Source organism: Scyliorhinus canicula, chromosome 2 (genome assembly GCF_902713615.1).
Source record: "Scyliorhinus canicula chromosome 2, sScyCan1.1, whole genome shotgun sequence".
Taxonomy (NCBI): Eukaryota; Metazoa; Chordata; class Chondrichthyes; order Carcharhiniformes; family Scyliorhinidae; genus Scyliorhinus; species Scyliorhinus canicula.
This window is the reverse complement of record NC_052147.1, coordinates 19052433-19074112: the sequence shown is the minus strand read 5'-3', so window position 1 is coordinate 19074112 and position 21680 is coordinate 19052433. Positions and strand designations below refer to the sequence as shown.

The following is a 21680-nucleotide window of genomic DNA, read 5'->3' as shown; positions in this document are numbered from 1 at the left end:
TTTGCTCGCCATGGCAGAGCTTTAGAGTTGTTTCACCCACGAGGTGAACTCTGGCCCTAACCCAAACTGTTCCAGTACCTCCATAAGGTACCTCTATTTGACTCTGTCGAAAAACTTGTCTGTGCCTAGGCAGGGATGCCTAGGGCGATGATCACTTCTGGTGTCTCTTCCCCAGGTGGGGTCATAACTAAGTTCAGCAGGCGTCTGATGTTTTCCATTAGCTGTCTGCCCTTGACAAACCAATCTGTTCTTCTGCGACAACTCTGGTATGCAACTGTCCAGTTACCTCGCTAGGGCCTTCGCCAAGACCTTGGCATCAGTGTTCAGGAGTGAGATGGACTCTGTCGAAGAACTTGTCTGTGCCTAAGCACGGATGCCTAGGGCGATGATCACTTCTGGTGTCTCTTCCCCAGGTGGGGTCATAATTAAGTTCAGAAGGCGTCTGATGTTTGCCGTTAGCTGTTGACCCCAAGGATCTGAACCGTAACATTATGGGGGAACACTACCATATCCCAAAACGCAAAGAACTCACCTGCGAGATGGCTCGTGCCAAATTTTTCACAAAGCTGGACGCATCCAAGGGGTTCTGGCAGATTCAACTTGACGCATCCAGTCGGAAGCTCTGCACCTTTGACACCCCATTTGGCCGGTATTGTTACAACCGGATGCCGTTTGGTATCATCTCAGCATCGGAGGTGTTCCATCGAATAATGGAGCAAATGATGGAGGGCATCGAAGGGGTGCGGGTATATGTAGACAACATCATCGTCTGGTCTACCACCCCGCAGGAACACATTGATCGCCTCCATCGTGGCTTCTGGAGAATCCATGAGCATGGCCTCCGCCTCAACAGAGCCAAATGCTCCTTTGGTCAAACAGAAATTAAATTCCTCGGAGACTACATTTCACAGTTTGGCGTGCAGCCGGATGCAGACAAGGTGTCAGCCATTAATGTTATGAAGACACCAGAGGACAAGAAGGCGGTCCTCCGCTTCCTGGGCATGGTCAACTTCCTGGGGAAGTTCATCCCCAACCTCGCATCCCACACCACGGCTCGCCAAAATCTGGTGAAGAAGACAACCGAATTCCAATGGCTCCCCGCCCACGAACAAGAATGGCGAGAACTCAGGGCGAAACTCACCAAGGCCCCGGTATTGGCATTCTTCGACCCTGCCATGGCCTTGAACCTTCAGATATTTAGTTCTCAGTATTTTCTGTATCCACCTTCCACTTACAAAATTGCTGCCTGCCTGAAAATCGTTCCATCCCACAGCTGATTTAAAAAAATGTTCTAGTTCAAGTTGCCCTGCACATTCTCTTTATTGAATTTAAAGCTTCCCTTCCTTATATTGTCACCCGAGTTCAGCATTATCTTTCTTCATTACAGTTTTCCATCAGTGAACCCAGCCTGATTTATCTTCAAAACCAAAAAGCTGCAGAAGAAAAGTCTCTCTGAAATATGGACACTTTTCTCTCTCCAAAGATGCAAACTATTTCCAGCATTTTCTGATTTAATTTAATTTTTCCCTCAACTATGACTTAAGCCAATACTGCCTTTCAATATAATTTACACCCATTGGCAGTCCCCCATAATTTTTTTCCCAGAGAGCTCTCAACTATATTCTCCAATTTACATTAATGGAAATCCATTAGTGTAGATTCTTAAAAAGTCAATTAAACAATTAATGAAAACAATACATCACTTTCAGAACTCCAAATAACAGAAATAGATATATGCACATTCGTCACCTGTGATCCAAACACATACAGGGAGTATGTACTTGGATACATGAACATTCCATTTGGAAGAAAACTTTTATCTGGGAAATAAAATTCTGGAAATGCTCTCTCTTTCCGCAGTGTGAAATCTTCATTAAACCTCTGCACGGTAAGTTTAGCCTGAGACTGAGAATAAAAAGAAAACAATTCATTTTGGTTTAAATAAATGAAATAAAAACACATTTCAAATAATGATAGGGCAAAATTCTAACTGCCAGAGGGAGGCAGGTTCAGGTGGAGGCAGGGAACTAAAACACGGGAAAGTTCTGTGGGATTGAGAATTTAACGTTACCCACCCACTTCCAGGTTTAATCCTGAAGGGTTTACTGGTGAGCGGCTAACACTAATGCCAACCCCAGTATCTCCACTTCAACAGCTAGAACCCAGGTTTCCTGTGCTGTATGTAACTCATCAGGGTCAATAGGTGAAAACACAATTGAACAATGAAACTGCTAAGCATTTAAAAAGTGAAATTGCAAAGTCTGTGACCCGCCTCAAAGAAAAGTATGTGGTTACAAGATCGGAGAGTCCGATTTCGCTGATTTGATGATCTTTTCATAATTTCCAACTTTTTGAAAGTACTTTCACCTACCTAGGAGTTTAATCACGTTCATCTCAACTTTCCTGATATCATCCTATCCTGCTATCATCCTTACAATGTGGCTAAAAGTGAAGTTACACACTTGGTGTGAAAAACGTAACGGAAGATTATTATTAAATGGTGATATATTGGGAAGGGAATGTACAAAGGGGTCTGGGTGTCCTTATACACCAATCAATGAAAGTGGAGAGCCAGGTGCAGCAAGCAATTAGGAAAGCAAATGGTATGTTGGAGTTCATTGCAAGAGGATTTGAGTTCAGAAGTAGGAATGTCAAACTGCAGTTTTACAGGGCCTTGTTGAGACCATACCTGGTCATACTGACCATACTGTGCGCAATTTTGGTCTCCCGATCTCAGAAAGAATATACTTGCCACAGAAGGAGTGTAACGGAGGTTCACCAGGCTGATACTGGAAGATAGGAAGAGATTGGTTCAACTGGGCCTGTATTCACGAGGGTTTAGAAGGATGAGAGGAGATCTGATTGAAATGTGTAAAATTCTATCAGGCCTCCATGGAGAATGTTTTTCCTGGTTGGGGAATCTCGAACCAAGGGACACATTCTGAAGATATGGAGTAGTCCATGTAGGACTGAAATAAGGAAACATTCCTTCACTGAAAGAGTAGTGAACCTGTGGAATTCTCTCCCACAGAAGTCTGTGGAGGCCAAGTCACTATTTAAGAGATAGGTAATTCTTTTGGATTTTTATGGCATCAAGGGGTATGGGGAGAAAGTGGGAATATGGTATTGAAACAGGTCACAGATCAGCCATGTTTACATTGGATGGTGGAACATCCTCAAAGGGCCGGATAACCTGCTCCTGCTCCTAGTGTCTATGCTTTGTTGCAGCATGGGAGCAACCTATGCAGCAGTAGCATGGATCTCTGACGAGGAGTAACAAGATTGGATTGGATTTGTTTATTGTCATATGGACCGAGGAGCAGTGGAAATTATTTTTCTACGTGCAGCTCAGATCATTTAGTACATGAAAAGAAAATACATAATAATATACAAATACAAAATAGGGCAAAACAAGGTACACAATGTAAATACATAGACACCAGCATCGGGTGAAGCATACAGGAGTGTAGTATTAATCATGAGAGTCGTTCAAGAGTCTTAACAGCGGGGAAGAAGCTGTTTTTAAATCTGTTCATGCATGTTCTCAGACTTTTGTATCTCCTGTCCGACAGAAGAAGGTGGAAGAGTGAATAAGCCGGGTGGGAGGGTCTTTGATTATGCTGCCTGCTTTCCACAGGCAGCGGGAGGTGTAGATAGAGTCAATGGATGGGAGGCAAGTTTATGTGATGGACTGGGCTGTGCTCACGACTCTCTGAAGTTTCTTGCGGTCCTGAGCCAAGCAGTAGCCATACCAGGCTGTGATGCAGCCCGATAGGATGCTTTCTATGGTGCACCTGGAAAAGTTGGTCAGAGTCAATGTGGATATACTGAATTTCCTTAGTTTCCTGAGGAAGTTAAGGTGCTGTTGTGCTTTCTTGGTTGTACCGTTGACATGGGTGGGCCAGGACAGATTTTTGGAGATGTGTACCCCAAAGAATTTGAAACTGCTAACTATCTCTACCTCAGTAAGAAGTCTTACAACACCAGATTAAAGTCCAATAGGTTTGTTTCAAACACTAGCTTTCGGAGCACTGCTCCTTCCTCAGGTGAATGAAGAGGTATGTTCCAGAAACATATATATATAGACAAATTAAAAGATGGCAGACAATGCTTGGAATGCGAGCATTTGCAGGTAATCAACTCTTTACAGATCCAGAGATAGGGGTAACCCCAGGTTAAAGAGGTGTGAATTGTCTCAAGCCAGGACAGTTGGTAGAATTTCGCAAGCCCAGGCCAGATGGTGGGGGGTGAATGTAATGCGACATGAATCCCAGGTCCCGGTTGAGGCCGCACTCATGTGTGCAGAACTGGCTATAGGTTTCTGCTTGGCAATTCTGCGTTGTCGCGCGTCCTGAAGGCCACCTTGGAGAACGCTTACCCGGAGATCAGAGGCTGAATGCCCTTGACTGCTGAAGTGTTCCCCGACTGGAAGGGAACATTCCTGCCTGGTGATTGTTGCGCAATGCCCGTTCATTTCGTTGTCGCAGCGTCTGCATGGTCTCGCTAATGTACCACGCTTCGGGACATCCTTTCCTGCAGCGTATGAGGTTAGACAACGTTGGCCGAGTCACACGAGTATGTACCGCGTACCTGGTGGGTGGTGTTCTCACGTGTAATGGTGGTATCTATGTCGATGATCTGGCACATCTTGCAGAGATTGCCATGGCAGGGTTGTGTGGTGTCGTGGTCGCTGTTCTGAAGGCTGGGTAGTTTGCTGCAAACAATGGTTTTTTTGAGGTTGCGCGGTTGTTTGAAGGCAAGTAGTGGGGGTGTGGGGATGACCTTGGCAAGATGTTCATCTTCATCGATGATGTGTTGAAGGCTGCGAAGAAGATGTCGTAGTTTCTCCGCTCCAGGAAAGTACTGGACGACGAAGGGTACTCTGTTGGTTGTGTCCCGTGTTTGTCTTCTGAGGAGGTCGGTGCGGTTTTTTACTGTGGCTATTGGAACTGTCGATCGAAGAGTCGAGCACCATATCCCGTTCGTACGAGGGCATCTTTCAGCGACTGTAGATGTCTGTTACACTCCTCCTCGTCAGAGCAGATCCTTTGTATACGGAGTGCTTGTCCATAGGGGATGGCTTCTTTAATGTGTTTAGGGTGGAAGCTGGAGAAGTGGAGCATCGTGAGGTTATCTGTGGGCTTGCAGTAAAGCGAAGTGCTGAGGTGACTGTCCTTGATGGAGATGAGTGTGTCCAAGAATGCAACTGATTTTGGAGAGTAGTCCATGGTGGGATTGAACTTATTGATGTCATCGTGTTCATGATTCTTTGCCGTGGGTCCAAAGGAAAAAAATGTCATCGATGTATCTGGTGTATAACATCGGTTGAAGGTCCTGTGCGGTGAGGAAGTCTTCTTCAAACTTGTGCATGAAGATGTTGGCATATTGAGGTGCGAATTTGGTCCCCATGGCTGTTCCGTGCGTCTGGATGAAGAACTTGTTGTTGAAGGTGAAGACGTGATTCAGAATGAAGCGGATGAGTTGCAGAATTGGGTCTGTAGATTGGCAGTTATCGGTGTTGAGTACTGAGGCTGTTGCAGCAATGCCATCGTCATGGGGGATGCTGGTGTTTGATGTGCCGAGATGTCCATTGTGACGAGGAATGTTCCTGGTTCAACTGGTCCATGGGTGCTGAGTTTCTGTAGGAAGTCCGTCGTGTCGTGACAGAAGCTGGGTGTACCTTGTACAATAGGTTTCAAGATTCCCTCGATGTAGCCATAGAGGTTCTCACACAGGGTCCCATTGCCTGAAACGATAGGACGGCCTGGTGTGTTGGCCTTGTGTACTTTCGGGAGGCAGTAGAGATCTCCAATGCGGGGAGTAGATGGATGAGAGCACGTAGGGTGCTCTGAAGGTCTGGATCCAACGTCTTGATCAGTCTGTTGAGTTGGCGGATGTGTTCCTTGGTCGGATCTGTGGGTAACTGTCTGTAGTGTTCCTGGTTGTTGAGTTGTCGGTATACTTCTTTGCAGTAGTCCGTTCTGTTCAGTATGACGGTGGCCCCTCCTTTGTCTGCTGGTTTGATGACGATGTTGCAGTTTGTCTTGAGAGCGCGGATTGCGTTGTGTTGTGCTTGGGTGACATTCGGGGCTGTCTTGTGAATGCGACTGATGAATCTGGCATTGACACGACTCCTGGCGGCTTGAGCATACATGTCGAGTCTAGGGCAGCGGCCTTCCGGAGGGGTCCAATTCGACTCTTTCCTCTTCGGTAGCCGCACTGCAGATCTCTCGGTCTGCTCTTCCGGTTCATTGGTCATCTCCTTGGGTTTGCTGTCGGCCTCTTGGGGTCTGTGGAAGAATTCCCAGAGCCTCATTCGCCTGATGAATTCCTCCGTGTCTGCCGCGAGACTGATGGGGTCCATTTTGGTGGTGATGCAGAAATTGAGCCCTCTGCTGAGGACTTCGATTTTGCCTGGTTGAAGGGTGTAGTCTCCACCTCGGCACCATTGCAGACAGGGGTTGTGAACAGTACTTTTGTTTAATATAAATTTAGAACACCCAATTAATGCAATTAGCGTGTCCAATCCACCTACCATGCAAATCTTTGGGTTGTGGAGGCGAAACCCATGCAAACACGGGTAAATGTGCAAACTCCACATGGACGGTGACCCAGAGACAGGATTGAACCTGGGACCTCGGCGCCTTGAGGCAACAATGCTACCCACTGCCCCATTGTGCTACCCTGTGTACAGTATAAGACCATAAGACCATAAGACATAGGAGCGGAAGTAAGGCCATTCGGCCCATCGAGTCCACTCCACCATTCAATCATGGTTGATTTCAACTCCATTACCCGCTCTCTCCCATAGCCCTTAATTCCTCGAGAAATCAAGAATTTATCAATTTCTGTCTTAAAGACACTCAATGTCCCGGCCTCCACCGCCCTCTGTGGCAATGAATTCCACAGACCTGCCACTCTCTGGCTGAAGAAATTTCTCCTCATCTCTGTTCTAAAATGACTCCCTTTTATTCTAAGGCTGTGCCCCCGCGTCCTAGTCTCCCCTGCTAATGGAAACAACTTACCTACGTCCATCCTATCCAAGCCATTCATTATCTTGTAAGTTTCTATTAGATCTCCCCTCAACCTCCTAAACTCCAATGAATATAATCCCACGATCCTCAGACGTTCATCGTATGTTAGGCCTACCATTCCTGGGATCATCCGTGTGAATCTCCGCTGGACCCGCTCCAGTGCCAGTATGTCCTTCCTGAGGTGTGGGGCCCAAAATTGCTCACAGTATTCTAAATGGGGCCTAACTAGTGCTTTATAAAGCTCAGAAGTACATCCCTGCTTTTATATTCCAAGCTCTTGAGATAAATGACAACATTACATTTGCTTTCTTAATTACGGACTCAACCTGCAAGTTTACCTTTAGAGAATCCTGGACTAGGACTCCCAAGTCCCTTTGCACTTTAGCATTATGAATTTTGTCACAGTTTAGAAAATAGTCCATGCCTCTATTCTTTTTTTCCAAAGTGCAAGACCTCGCACTTGTCCACGTTGAATTTCATCAGCACTTCTTGGACCATTCTCCTAAACTGTCTAAATCTTTCTGCAGCCTCCCCACCTCCTCAATACTACTGCCCCTCCACCTATCTTTGTATCATCGGCAAACTTGGCCAGAATGCCCCCAGTCCCGCCATCTAGATCGTTAATACATAAAGAGAACAGCTGTGGCCCCAACACTGAACCCTGCGGGACACCACTGTCACCGGTTGCCATTCCGAAAAAGAACCTTTTATCCCAACTCTCTGCCTTCTGTCTGACAGCCAATCGTCAATCCATGTTAGTACCTTGCCTCGAATTACCATGGGCCTTATTTTACTCAGCAGTCTCCCGTGAGGCACCTGTCAAAGGCCTTTTGGAAGTCCAGATAGATAACATCCATTGGCTCTCCTTGGTCTAACCTATTTGTTATCTCTTCAAAGAACTCTAACAGGTTTGTCAGGCACGACCTCCCCTTACTAAATCCATGTGACTTGTCCTAATCCGACCCTGCACTTCCAAGATTTAGAAATCTCATTCTTAACGATGGATTCTAGAATTTTGCCAACAACCGAGGTTAGGCTAATTGCCTATAATTTTCATCTTTTTTCTTGTTCCCTTCTGAACCGGGGGGTTACAACAGCGATTTTCCAATCCTCTGGGACTTTCCCTGATTCCAGTGACTTTTGAAAGATCATAACTAACGCCTCCACTATTTCTTCAGCTATCTCCTTTAGAACTCTAGGATGTAGCCCATCTGGGCCCGGAGATTTATCAATTTTCAGACCTTTTAGTTTCTCTAGCACCTTCTCCTTTGTGATGGCAACCATATTCAACTCTGCCTCCTGACTTTCCTGAAGACTCATGTCTTCTACTGTGAAGACGGACGCAAAGTACTTATTAAGTTCCTCAGCTATTTCCTTGTCTCCCATCACTAGATTACCAGCGTCATTTTGGAGCGGCCCAATGTCTACTTTTGCCTCCCGTTTTGTTTTAATGTATTTAAAGAAACTTTTACTATCATTCCTAATGTTACTGGCTAGCCTACCTTCATATTTGATCCTCTCCTTCCTTATTTCTCTCTTTGTATCCTCTGTTTGTTTTTGTAGCCTTCCCAATCTTCTGACTTCCCACTCCTCTTTGCCACATTATAGGCTCTCTCTTTGCCTTGATGCATTCCCTGACTTCCTTTGTCAGCCATGGCTGCCTAATCCTCCCTCTGATAACCTTTCTTTTCTTTGGATGAACTTCTGCACTGTGTCCTCAATTACTCCCAGAAACTCCTGCCATTGCTGTTCTACTGTCTTTCCCACTAGGCTCTGCTTCCAGTCGATTTTCGTCAGTTCCTCCCCTCATGCGCCTGTATTACCTTTATTTAACTGTAAAACCCTGTTACATCTGACTTCTACCTTCCTTCTTTCAAATTGCAGATCTGAATTCTACCATATTATGATCACTGCTTCCTAAGTGTTCCCTTACTTTAAGATCTTTTCTCAATTCTGGCTCATTACATAACACTAAGTCCAGAATAGCCTGTTCCCTCGTGGGCTCCATCACAAGCTGTTCCAAAAAGCCATCCTGTAAACATTCAATTAATCCCTTTCTTTGGGTCCACTGGCAACATTATTTACCCAGTCCACCTGCATATTGAAGTCCCCCATGATCACTGTGACCTTGCCTTTCTGACATGCCCTTTCTATTTCGTGGTGCATTTTGTGCCCCTGGTCCTGACCACTGTCAGGAGGCCTGTACATAACTCCCAGTACTTGGCTTTTTGAAGTCAATGACCAGCTCTTAGTTTTGCTGGCATTGAGGAGAGATTGTTGTTGTTACACCACTCCACTAGGTTCTCTATCTCCCTCCTGTATTCTGACTCGTCGTTGTTCAAGATCCGACCCACTATGATCGTGTCGTCGGCAAACTTCTGGATGGAGTTTGAGCCGAATTTTGCAAATTTTGCCACACAGTCGTGTGTGTACAGGGAGTATATTAGGGGGCTACATACGCAGCGTTGCGGGGCCTAGTATTGAGGACTATTGTGGAGGAGGTGTTGTTTTTATTCTTACTGAACAGCCACCAACAGAGTAGCACCAGGAGCCACCAGCTGCACCGACAAAAACAAACACAGCAGTAACAACAGCAGCTAACTTCTCTGCAGCTACATGCTGCTCCATAGAGTAGAGAGGATAGACACAGAGTTCCAACTGAAGGAGGTGATGCTCCTAGCACAGTGAGCTTCCTCAACCTGGAGAAACAGCTCAGGAAGCTCAGTCTTTCACAGCACTTGACTGCTGGCAGCTGCAGTCTCTTGGAAGGTTTCCTTTCAGATGGCCCAGGTAGGAATGCATTACCAGTGGGTGACAGGATCACCACATCTCTGAATTTTTTTCACCTTCAGCTGCTCGCAGGAATCTGCTTATGACGGTCTCTCCGGGATCTCACAATCTGTTCCCAATAAGTTCAAATCCGAGGTTGCTACTTATGTGGGTTTTCACCTGAACAGGGTGGTAGGTTCACTAGTGCTGATGGGAGCGTCTATGGACAGGTTTACGAGTGCCGATGGGGAGGGTTTATAGGCAGGTTTACTAGTGCCAATAGGGAGGGTTTATGGGCAGGTTTACTGGTGCCGATAGGGAGGGTTTAGGGGCAGGCTTACTATTGCCAATGGGGAGAGTTTATGGGCAGGTTTACTGGTGCCGATAGGGAGGGTTTATGGGCAGGTTTACTGGTGCCGATAGGGAGGGTTTATGGGCAGGTTTACTAGTGCTGATGGGGAGGGTCTGCCCCCATAAGGCTTTCAAGTTCTGAATTGTGATCCTTGGTGCTCCATACCAGCACTCACACACACTTGTATCTAACTCACTCGCTTGCTTTGTTACATTGTCACATTTGTATTCTGGATTCTGAAAAGCTGATGATGTGTTCCCACAGTATACTTTCCCACAGTAACAATATTTTCAAAACTTGGGTTTAATATTTCCCCACAATAGTGCATAAGGCAGATGAGCTGAGGACACATATTGATCATTAAAACTACTAAAACATGGCTTAAAGAGAACCACTTCTGGGCTACAGCCTTTTTGGAGAGATACAAGAGGGTTATATAAAATGGGGTGGGGTGATAATATTGATAAATAAGTAACTTTAGCCATGAGAAATGTTCCATTAGAAGGATCATTCTAATGAGGCTATATGATTTGAACTAAGGAATCAAAAAGTGCAATCACACTTCCGGTGATGGTGATGTGCTGAGCAGTCGCACATCAAGTGGCTCCCCTCCAGAACACAACCAAATCGGCACTTTTAGTAGAATTTAAGCCGAAAAGTCAGACTTATTTCATCCACAAATAAGAAAGGGAGGAAATAGGAACAACATGCCAGCTGATGGGAGCTCGAGACGTCACAGAGAAGGCAGCAGTGGAGGAAAAGGCCAAGAGCAGTGGGTGAGTGAGTTGGCTGATCCACAAGGTGAAGGATCTTCGGCCACCCCAGAGAGAGGGAAACCGATGACCCAAATGATGGACTCCCCCCCCCCCCCCCCTCCCCCCTCCCCCACCACCTGGAGATGGATGGAAGACGTTCCTGACAAAGGGACTGATGGCGATGAGGGAGGTGAAAAAAATTGGAGGTCAATGTGGCATGCAAGGTGGCAGTGATGGAGGCGTTGGTCGCAATGCAACGGAGAAGAAGCTGGGAGTTCAGGGGAAGATGATCCTAGAGCTGGAAAAGGCGTCAACGGACCAGAACGACAGGACTGTTGCTCTGGAGGCCAAAATTAAAAGGGGACCCTGAAGGGGAAGGTCCAACACCAGGAGAATCGGTCTCGGCTCTAAAATATCCAGATCGTGGGCTTACCAGGCAGTATCAGGGGAGGGGAGGTTGTTACAGGGTGAACTCCTTTGTTCTCTCTGCATCGGTGCAGCCTTTAAAAATAGTGCTCCAATCCTGAACTGTCTAAGTCGCTGGCAGGGTTGGGAGAGCAGGGGAAGTACTAATAGCCACCCCTCTAGCTATACATCATGGGACCCAAGCCTTCAAGGTTATTTTCAAAGATCCAGATCATTTAGTGGAGAAAGCCGTCATTTCTGCCAATGGCTTCAATGCCACTTTAACCTTCATCAGCCATTACCGATTTCCGGGCAAATCTCACCCCTAATTTATGTTGATCTGTAGCAATATTTATGGTTTTATTTTGACCACTTTTTTAAACAGTTCAGTTTTCATTTCTGCTAGTGAGACAATTTGCAGTGAGGCAGCTCTTTACTAGGAAATGGAGTTAGTGACAATTATTTTAAAGGATATGAAAAGTCTGATTCAGCGAATTGTATTCGTTTTAATTACACTGTGCATTCATAGATTCTTGGTCAGCTTTAAAGACTAACCAAAGAGTTTGAGTTCAGCAGCTTGAACCTAGTATGATATCCTGACTCCCCCAGTGTCAAATTCAGGGATACTACAAAGGTGCGCTAGGGAATTCCACTTGGAAATTCCCTGGTAAGGGTTTACGCGGCATTTATCCAGAAGGGGTAACTTCCTCTGGACAATTGCGCTGGACTGGAAACCATCTGACAAGGCAATTTAAAATTGCTAACTTTGGACGGTTCGGCTGGTTTACCCCCTCATAGTTACTCTGAATGAGTAGGAGAGAAAGCATTTCTAACCACAGCCCAACAATTTTAAACACCCAGCCCCAAATGGTGCATCCCACACACCTCTGATCCACCAGGGGCCCTCCACGGGCCTCCACACCCCACTAAACTAAGCCCCCCAGCCCCTACCCACATGGGACTCCCCACCCTCCTCCCCCATCTGAAGCACCGATTCAAGCGGCATTCCCCAACCTAAACATGCCCCTCCGACTCGACCCCCCCCCCCCGATCTGAATGACCTAACTCATTCAATCTCCCGACCCATCCCAATTCCCTCCAACTCAAATGACGCGCCCTCCCAACTGACCCGACCCGAATCCCCCCCCCCCGACCCGAATAAAACTCCTTTGCCGAGACCCAAATAGACCTGCCCCCAATTTCTGAACCTCCCACCCCCCCCCATGTCCAGAATGATCGGCATCCCCCCCACCGACACTAGTTAGGGAGGGGGGGGGGTGGGGGTCACACCAGCTGACCCTCTCCTGAAGCCAATGTGATAATAATCTGGACTATTCCAAATAAGGGATGCGAAGTGTGGTTAAAAGTTAAAAGTCAAAGTCTTTGTTGGTACATTAAATTAAACAAAAGCCTGGTGCCCTGACCCTCAACTAACACCATTAAAACAGATTAACTGATCATTAATTTAATTGTTACTTCTGGAACTTGCTGTCTGAAATCTGTCTGTCATCTTTAGTTTAACAGTCGTGACTAATAATCCGTGTGAAGCACTTAGGGACATTCTTCAGATATATCTATATACAGAAGCTTTTCTTTTCTTTCTCTAGGTGTACCAAACTATAGATACATTAATAAAGAATATCCTTTTGATTTCATTACATCCAGCACACTAATGAAACTGCGTCCAGCCCATTAGTTTAATATTAAAATCTGGAGGTAGCCCCAAATTTCATTGTCCAATTGTAAGTATGAGATAAAAAATTACAAATAGGAAAAGGACATTTAACTGACTGAGCTTATCCCTCTATTTTGACACAAATCATGTAAATCCCATTTCCTTGTAAAGACATTACAAACTGGATTTTCACCTTCGAGGCAGGCAGCAGGGATTGGGAAATCTCCCAGTTTAGCATGGGATTTTTTGTTTCATACAATCCATGCTGAGCTACATCCATCTACCTACCCTCCATGGTCCCTCAGATACTCCATGACAAGCTGTGGCACTTACATAGCCACATAGACGTTAGGAGTAGGAGGAGGCCTTTTGGCCCTTCAAACCTGCTCCACCATTCATCACAAACATGGTTGATAATCTAACTCAATAGCCTAATCCTGCTCCCTCCCTATAGCCTTTGATCCCATTCTCCCCAAGTGCTATATCTAGCCATCTCTTGAATATATTCGATGATTTAGCATCAACTACTTCCTGTGGTAATGAATTCCACAGGCTGACCACTCTTTGGGTGAAGAAATGTCTCCTCATCTCTGTCCAAAATGGTCGACCCTGAATCCTCAGATTGTGACCCCTGGTTCTGGACACACCCACCATTGGTAACATCTTCCCTTCATCTACCCTGTCTAGTCCTGTTAGAATTTTATAAGTGTCTATATGCTATAATATATGTTCATCCTCGTACTGTACAATCTGTATAAAGCCAATGGACCCTACAGAGACAACAGGATGTGTTTTTAAAAATGTCATTAATGAAATATGCATTTACTACAGTTTACTACAATAAAAGTGTAAATCATCCAGATTCTTTAGAGGATCAATAACGGAAACTGCAAGTGCTTGTAATATTGAAACATTTCCATCTTGGGCTACATGGTGGCACAGTGGTTAGTGCTGCTGCCTCATAGCACCAGTACCTGGAGCAATTCCAACCTCAGGTAACTGTCTATCTGGAGTTTGTACATTCCCTCTATGTCTGTGTGGGTATTCTCTGGTTTCCTGCTTCGGTTTCCTCCCACAGTCCAAATATGTGCAGGTTAGGTGGATTGGCTATGCTAAATTTCCCTTTCGGGTGGGGTTGCAGGAATAGGAGGGGGGTTGGGCCTAGGTAGTCTGGTTGTTCAAAGGGTTGGTGCAGACTCGATGGGCCAAATGGCCTTTTTCTGCACTGTAGAGGTTCTATGTATATAAATATTGGGCGATTGTCAGAATAGATCCGTCAAGCAATGTTTTCCCTGGGGCAGAGCAATTTTAAACACTTTAATGGATGTCTGGGCTCTCAATAAAGCCTCATTATGTATTCTTAGTTGAGAGCCATTTACTGGTCTGTTGAAAACCCTGAAACCCAGAGGAAAAATTGCTGGATTGTCAGCTCTGACTTTTTGATCTATTCTGCCAATTGTGCATTGTTTATGTAGCCAGGTAAAGATGTTTATAACACTTAAAGTTTCTGTGATGATATTTTAAAGGTTCAGGCTGATTGACACTTCTATGGATCTGTGGTAAAAGAGTTTTTTAATGAATAAAATGACTGTATTTCTAAAGCTTTTTTAACACATCCTATTGTCATTGTCGGGTTTATTGATTCTACACATAGTGTATAGCCACCAAACTGGCATGGAAGAGCTATAACATGACATGAAGAATATGAGGGTCCTTGGGGATAGGTAAAGGGATGTAGCATTTCAAGGGCAACAAATTTAGAAGAGAGAACCTGATGGACTCCACAGGTGTCTCCCTGACCCCATGAAAATCAAGCACTACAACTTACATGGCCTACAGAGGCACTCAAAATTATGACAAAAACAAGACTGTGACAAAGACCTTAGGAGAATATGCCAGGTATGATAGAATAATAAGTGTGTTTCTTTGTCGTCCCACACAGTAGTGATAATGTCCGGAATATAATTATCATCTGAAGGCGAACACGTGTGCCACGTTTGAAAGGAGAAGCAGCATAAAACAAGTGTGGACCTAAGGAACAAAAATTCTAATGTAAAACATCAAGGATATACATGCAATAAATTTAAAAGTATCTCTCAAGTTTATTTCTTGTAACAAAATTACATACATATGACATCAATCCTTAAAAAAAAGTTGGCTCAGAAATTCAGGCACAGCCATCTTTGTCTGTTCCTCAATGGTGACCTCCAAGCTGATCCTGATGTTTGTCCTTATACCCCATTTTAATAGAGCAAAGGTGCACAATAGTTTGCTGGTGGAGAATAGAGAAACATTAGGCCACCGCTACCCAGGGGTTGATGGGGGAGCTAATACAATGTGGGGTTGTTGGTCTCCCCTGGTATCAGGATCAGATATCATGAGAAAGTGAATGGGTGATCAAGTGGTCATAAGTGGTGCTGATTGGAAGCTCGATTAAACAATGGGTGACAGAGGTTAGCATTGCTGTCTGCAGGGACTCAGGTTCAATTCCAACCTTGTGTGGAGTTTGCATGTTCTCCCTGTGTCTGCGTGGTCTTTCTGTGGGTGCTCTAGTTTCCTCTCACAGTCCAAAGATGTGCAGGTTGGGTGGATTGGCCATGCTAAATTGTTCCTTAGTGTCCAAGGATGTTGGGTTACGGGGAGAAGGCGGGAGGGGGGTGGCTGGATAGGGAACTCATCAGATGGTTGGTGCAGACGTAATGGGCAAAATGGCTACCTTCTGCACAATAGGGATTTTATGTCTATGATGTCGGTAGGAACTGTTCTGCTTACTTACCTTCGGGCAGTCCTAGGTTGCTTCCCCAGAGTAGAGCCCAAAATGGCTTTTGTTTGGAAGGGCAAAAATATTTTGGAGAGGGAACGTCAAGCAGGTGTTAAGAACCTATAGCCTCCACACCTGCCTAAAATGTGTGTAAAGGACAGAACGTGTTTGTACAGACAAAATATGGTAGGTGGAGCACTTCTAGTCAGAAGTGTGTGTGTATGCTTCCATTAATTTTATATGATAGTATCTAATAGTATGAAGTTGGTGGCCATTAACTGGGATTCATTCGTGCCCCTATAAATAGACATAGACTGAAACTGTTGTGTTTGAATTAGAAGATAGAAGCTAGTCAAATAGTCAACCTGTCCAAAAATACTGTCATGGAAGTGTCACTTTAAGAATTTTTTTTCTTATCACAAGGCTTCAGTGATGTCATTGTGTTAGTGGAGGTGGTCTGTGGCTCTGAGCTTTATTTTCGCTTTGGTTTGGGGCTGGTTTGTGGCTCCGAGGTTTGGTTTCGTTTTCACTTTTTGGCTGCAGGATTCAAACAGAGAAGTCTAGTCCTGTCTCTCTCTCTCTCTCTCTCTGCGTTTTAAAAGCTGTTTCCAGATTACGTGATAATTTAAAAAGAAATAACTGCTTTCTGGAAGGAATTCAAACCTGATGTTTGGAAATTAAACAAGGGTGTACACCATGTCTTGAGTGCTGTGTGCTGGGTCACACCTTTGAAAAGGGGTTTCTGGTTGATGGGATCTTGTTACCAGATTGGAACAGCTTAAAGGGGGAATTTATTAAGGGCTACAGCTGTGTGGAGTATTTATGTTTGTTGTTTTTTAAAAAATGCCTACTCTGTGTGTTTATAAAAATGTTAACTGAATTCGTAGAATAACTTTGTTATTGATCAAAAGTGCCTCAGGCCTCTTTGAATAAAACGTGAAAGGTAGGCCCTTGTGCTCCTCATAACCAAAATAAATAAACAGTTGTAGGTCAGGTGAACTCCATTATATACTTTGGAGTTTTCTAAACCCTGGCCCATAACAATGCTTATTAAAAAAATGTAAAGATTGGCTCTTTCACCAAGCGGCTGTCTGGAAGATAACATGATAGCAGAGGAAGGTTGCCTCAAGGTGAAGTTTGAACATTTAAAAAAGAAAAATTCAGACAATGAAGTTTTAAGCCTTCATTTTCAGTTGCAGCTCTTGTTAGACCGCTTGACGGCTCTGGAGCTGCGGATGGACTCACTTTGGAGCATCCGCAATGCTGAGGGAGGTCGTGGATAGCATGTTTAGCGAGTTGGTCACACCGCAGGTGAAGGTTACTGAGGGAGATAGAAAATGGGTGACCAAAAGAAAGAGCAAGAGTAGGAAGGCAGTGCAGGTGTCCCCTGCGGTCATCTCCCTGCAAAACGGATATACCGCTTTGGATACTGTTGAGGGAGATGGCTCACCAGGGGAAGGCAGCAGCAGCCAGGTTCATGGCACCGTGGCTGGCTCTGCTGCACAGCAGGGCAGGAAGAAAAATGGCAGGGCTATAGTGATAGGGGACTCGATCGTAAGGGGAATAGACAGGTGGTTCTGTGGACGCAATCGAGACTCCAGGATGGTATGTTGCCTCCCTGGTGCAAGGGTGAAGGATGTCTCGGAGCGGCGGCAGGACATGCTGGGGAGGGGGGAGGGTGAACAGCCAGCTGTCGTGGTGCACATAGGCACCAACGATATAGGTAAAAAACGGGATGAGGTCCTACAAGCGGAATTCAGGGAGTTAGGAGTTAAACTAAAAAGTAGGCCCTCAAAGCCTCAAAGGTAGTAATCTCAGGATTGCTACCTGTGCCACGAGCTAGTCAGAGTAGGAATGTCAGGATAGATAGGATGAATGCGTGGCTCGAGAGATGGTGCAAGAGGGAGGGATTCAAATTCCTGGGGCATTGGGACCAGTTCTGGGGGAGGTGGGACCAGTACAAACCGGACGGTCTGCACCTGGGCAGGACTGGAACCGATGTCCTGGGGGGGTGTTTTCTAGAGCTGTTGGGGAGGGTTTAAACTAATGTGGCAGGGGGATGGGAACCGATGCAGGAAGTTGGAAGGTAGTAAAACAGGGACAGAAGCAAAAGGAAGTAAGGGGAAAAGTGCAAGGCAGAGAAGACATAGTCAGAAATCTAAAAGGGCGACAGTACACGGTACAGTGACTGAGGGGAGCACAGTAAATAGGCCAAGCAACAACAAAAGGAATGAAACTGGAGATGTTAAGATTCAAAAAAGAGGTAAAAAAACCAACATAAGTGTACTTTACCTGAATGCTCGTAGTATTCGGAATAAAGTAAATGAATTGATGGCACAAATCATCGTAAATGACTATGATTTAGTGGCCATTACTGAAACATGGTTAAAGGATGGTCACGACTGGGAGTTAAATATCCGAGGGTATCAAACTATTCGGAAGGACAGAGTGGATGGTAAGGGAGGTGGTGTTGCTCTGTTATTTAAGGATGACATCCGGGAAATAGTAAGGGATGACATCGGTGCTATGGAGGATAAGGTTGAATCTATTTGGGTGGAAATCAGGAATAGTAAGGCGAAAAAGTCACTGATAGGAGTAGTCTATTGGCCACCAAATAGTAACGATATGGTGGGGCAGGCAATAAACAAAGAAATAACTGATGCATGTAGAAATGGTACAGCAGTTATCATGGGGGATTTTAATCTACATGTCGATTGGTTTAACCAGGTCGGTCAAGGCAACCTTGAGGAGGAGTTTATAGAATGCATCCGCGATAGTTTCCTAGAACAGTATGTAATGGAACCTACGAGGGAACAAGCGGTCCTAGATCTTGTCCTGTGTAATGAGACAGGATTGATTCATGATCTCATAGTTAGGGATCCTCTCGGAAGGAGCGATCACAATATGGTGGAATTTAAAATACAGATGGAGGGTGAGAAAGTAAAATCAAATACTAGTGTTTTGTGTTTAAACAAAGGAGATTACAAGGGGATGAGAGAAGAACTAGCTAAGGTAGACTGGGAGCTAAGACTTTATGGTGGAACAGTTGAGGAACAGTGGAGAACCTTCCAAGTGATTTTTCACAGTGCTCAGCAAAGGTTTATACCAACAAAAAGGAAGGACGGAAGAAAGAGGGAAAATCGACCGTCAATATCTAAGGAAATAAGGGAGAGTATCAAATTGAAGGAAAAAGCATATAAAGTGGCAAAGATTGCTGGGAGATTAGAGGACTGGGAAATCTTTAAGGGGCAACAGAAAGCTACTAAAAAAGCTATAAAGAAGAGTAAGATAGAGTATGAGAGTAAACTTGCTCAGAATATAAAAACAGACAGTAAAAGTTTTTACAAATATATAAGACAAAAAAGAGTGGCTAAGGTAAATATTGGTCCTTTAGAGGATGAGAAGGGAGTTTTAATAATGGGAAATGAGGAAATGGCTGAGGAACTGAACAGGTTTTTGGGTCGGTCTTCACACTGGAAGACACAAATAACATGCCAGCGACTGATAGAAATGAGGCTATGACAGGTGAGGACCTTGAGAGGATTGTTATCACTAAGGAGGGAGTGATGGGCAAGCTAATGGGGCTAAAGGTAGACAAGTCTCCTGGCCCTGATGGAATGCATCCCAGAGTGCTAAAAGAGATGGCTAGGGAAATTGCAGATGCACTAGTGATAATTTACCGAAATTCACTAGACTCTGGGGTGGTCCCGGTGGATTGGAAATTAGCAAATGTGACGCCACTGTTTAAAAAAGGAGGTAGGCAGAAAGCAGGAAATTATAGGCCAGTGAGCTTAACTTGGTAGTAGGGAAGATGCTGGAATCTATCATCAAGGAAGAAATTGCGAGGCATCTGGATAGAAATTGTCCCATTGGGCAGACGCAGCATGGTTCGTAAAGGGCAGGTCATGCCTAACTAATTTAGTGGAATTTTTTGAGGACATTACCAGTGCAGTAGATAACGGGGAGCCGATGGATGTGGTATATCTGGATTTCCAGAAAGCCTTTGACAAGGTGCCACACAAAAGGTTGCTGCATAAGATAAAGATGCATGGCATTAAGGGGTAAAGTAGTAGCATGGATAGAGGATTGGTTAATTAATAGAAAGCAAAGAGTTGGGATAAATGGGTGTTTCTCTGGTTGGCAATCAGTAGCTAGTGGTGTCCCTCAGGGATCCGTGTTGGGCCCACAATTGTTCACAATTTACATAGATGATTTGGAGTTGGGGACCAAGGGCAATGTGTCCAAGTTTGCAGATGACACTAAGATGAGTGGTAAAGCGAAAAGTGCAGGGGATACTGGAAGTCTGCAGAGGGATTTGGATAGGTTAAGTGAATGGGCTAGGATCTGGCAGATGGAATACAATGTTGACAAATGTGAGGTTATCCATTTTGGTAGGAATAACAGCAAACGGGATTATTATTTAAACGATAAAATATTAAAGCATGCCGCTGTTCAGAGAGACTTGGGTGTGCTAGTGCATGAGTCACAGAAGGTTGGTTTACAAGTGCAACAGGTGATTAAGAAGGCAAATGGAATTTTGTCCTTCATTGCTAGAGGGATGGAGTTTAAGACTAGGGAGGTTATGTTGCAATTGTATAAGGTGTTAGTGCGGCCACACCTGGAGTATTGTGTTCAGTTTTGGTCTCCTTACTTGAGAAAGGACGTACTGGCGCTGGAGGGTGTGCAGAGGAGATTCACTAGGTTAATCCCAGAGCTGAAGGGGTTGGATTATGAGGAGAGGTTGAGTAGACTGGGACTGTACTCGTTGGAATTTAGAAGGATGAGGGGGGATCTTATAGAAACATTTAAAATTATGAAGGGAATAGATAGGATAGATGCGGCAGGTTGTTTCCACTGGCGGGTGACAGCAGAACTAGGGGACATAGCCTCAAAATAAGGGGAAGTAGATTTAGGACTGAGTTTAGGAGGAACTTCTTCACCCAAAGGGTTGTGAATCTATGGAATTCCTTGCCCAGTGAAGCAGTTGAGGCTCCTTCATTACATGTTTTTAAGGTAAAGATAGATAGTTTTTTGAAGAATAAAGGGATTAAGGGTTATGGTGTTCGGGCCGGAAAGTGGAGCTGAGTCCACAAAAGATCAGCCATGATCTAATTGAATGGCGGAGCAGGCTCGAGGGGCCAGATGGACTACTCCTGCTCCTAGTTCTTATGTTCTTATGTTCTTATGTTCTTATTTAGTGTTAGAATCCATAGAATCCCAATGGTGCAAAAGGAAGCAATTCAATTCATTGAGTCTACACTGAGCCACTGAAAGAGCATCCTGTCTAGGCCCACACACCTGCCTTATACCCGCAACTCCACCTAACCTGTACATCTTTGGACACTAAGGGACAACTTTAGCATGGCTAATGCACCTAACCTGCACATCTTTGGACTGTGGGAGGAAACCCGCCCGGAGGAAACCCACACAGACACAGGGAGAAAGTGCAAACTCCACACAGTCACCCAAGACCAGCATTAAAGCCGGGTTACTGGCGCTGTGAGGCAGCAGTGCTAACTACTGTGCTACGGTACAAACCCTTGGTTAAGATATATGAGCAAAATTCTACTAATTGTTGATGAGGCATGTCAAATATTGATAGGTTTTGGAAAACAGATGGTCATTCCATGGGTAAATATTTCATGGATTGTAATGGATTGTATGAAGGATTGTTGGAATTAAATTTGGAGGTCCCTGGGTCTGCACTAGTGTTTAAATTGTTAGATTGGGCTAAGGTGTTGCATATAGACAAGCAGCTGGTTCTAACTTGCTTTGCTTCTTGGGGAAAGGAATCCTTTTGGATTGATGCCTGCTACCTCAAAGAATTTCCTGGGGAAACAATCATGGAACAAATGAGACATTCCATGGTGACACAAGGAATAGAGGATGCAATGTTTGCCAGATTGTGAAATCATCCAGATAATAGGCT

At 44.9% G+C, this 21680-nt stretch overlaps 1 protein-coding gene across 1 annotated transcript in view; it reads right to left on the bottom strand.

Moving 5' to 3' along the window:
* Positions 1–14949, bottom strand: part of LOC119951341 (cation channel sperm-associated protein subunit beta-like) — a 200709-nt gene extending 185760 nt beyond the window's left edge. The window contains exons 1-2 of the mRNA XM_038774468.1: positions 14872–14949; positions 1750–1905 (exon numbers count right to left, since the gene is read on the bottom strand). Coding sequence (XP_038630396.1) covers positions 1750–1797 — 48 coding nt within the window. The 5' untranslated portion in view covers positions 1798–1905; positions 14872–14949. The remainder of the gene's footprint in view (positions 1–1749; positions 1906–14871) is intronic.
* Positions 14950–21680: the final 6731 nt, after the last annotated feature.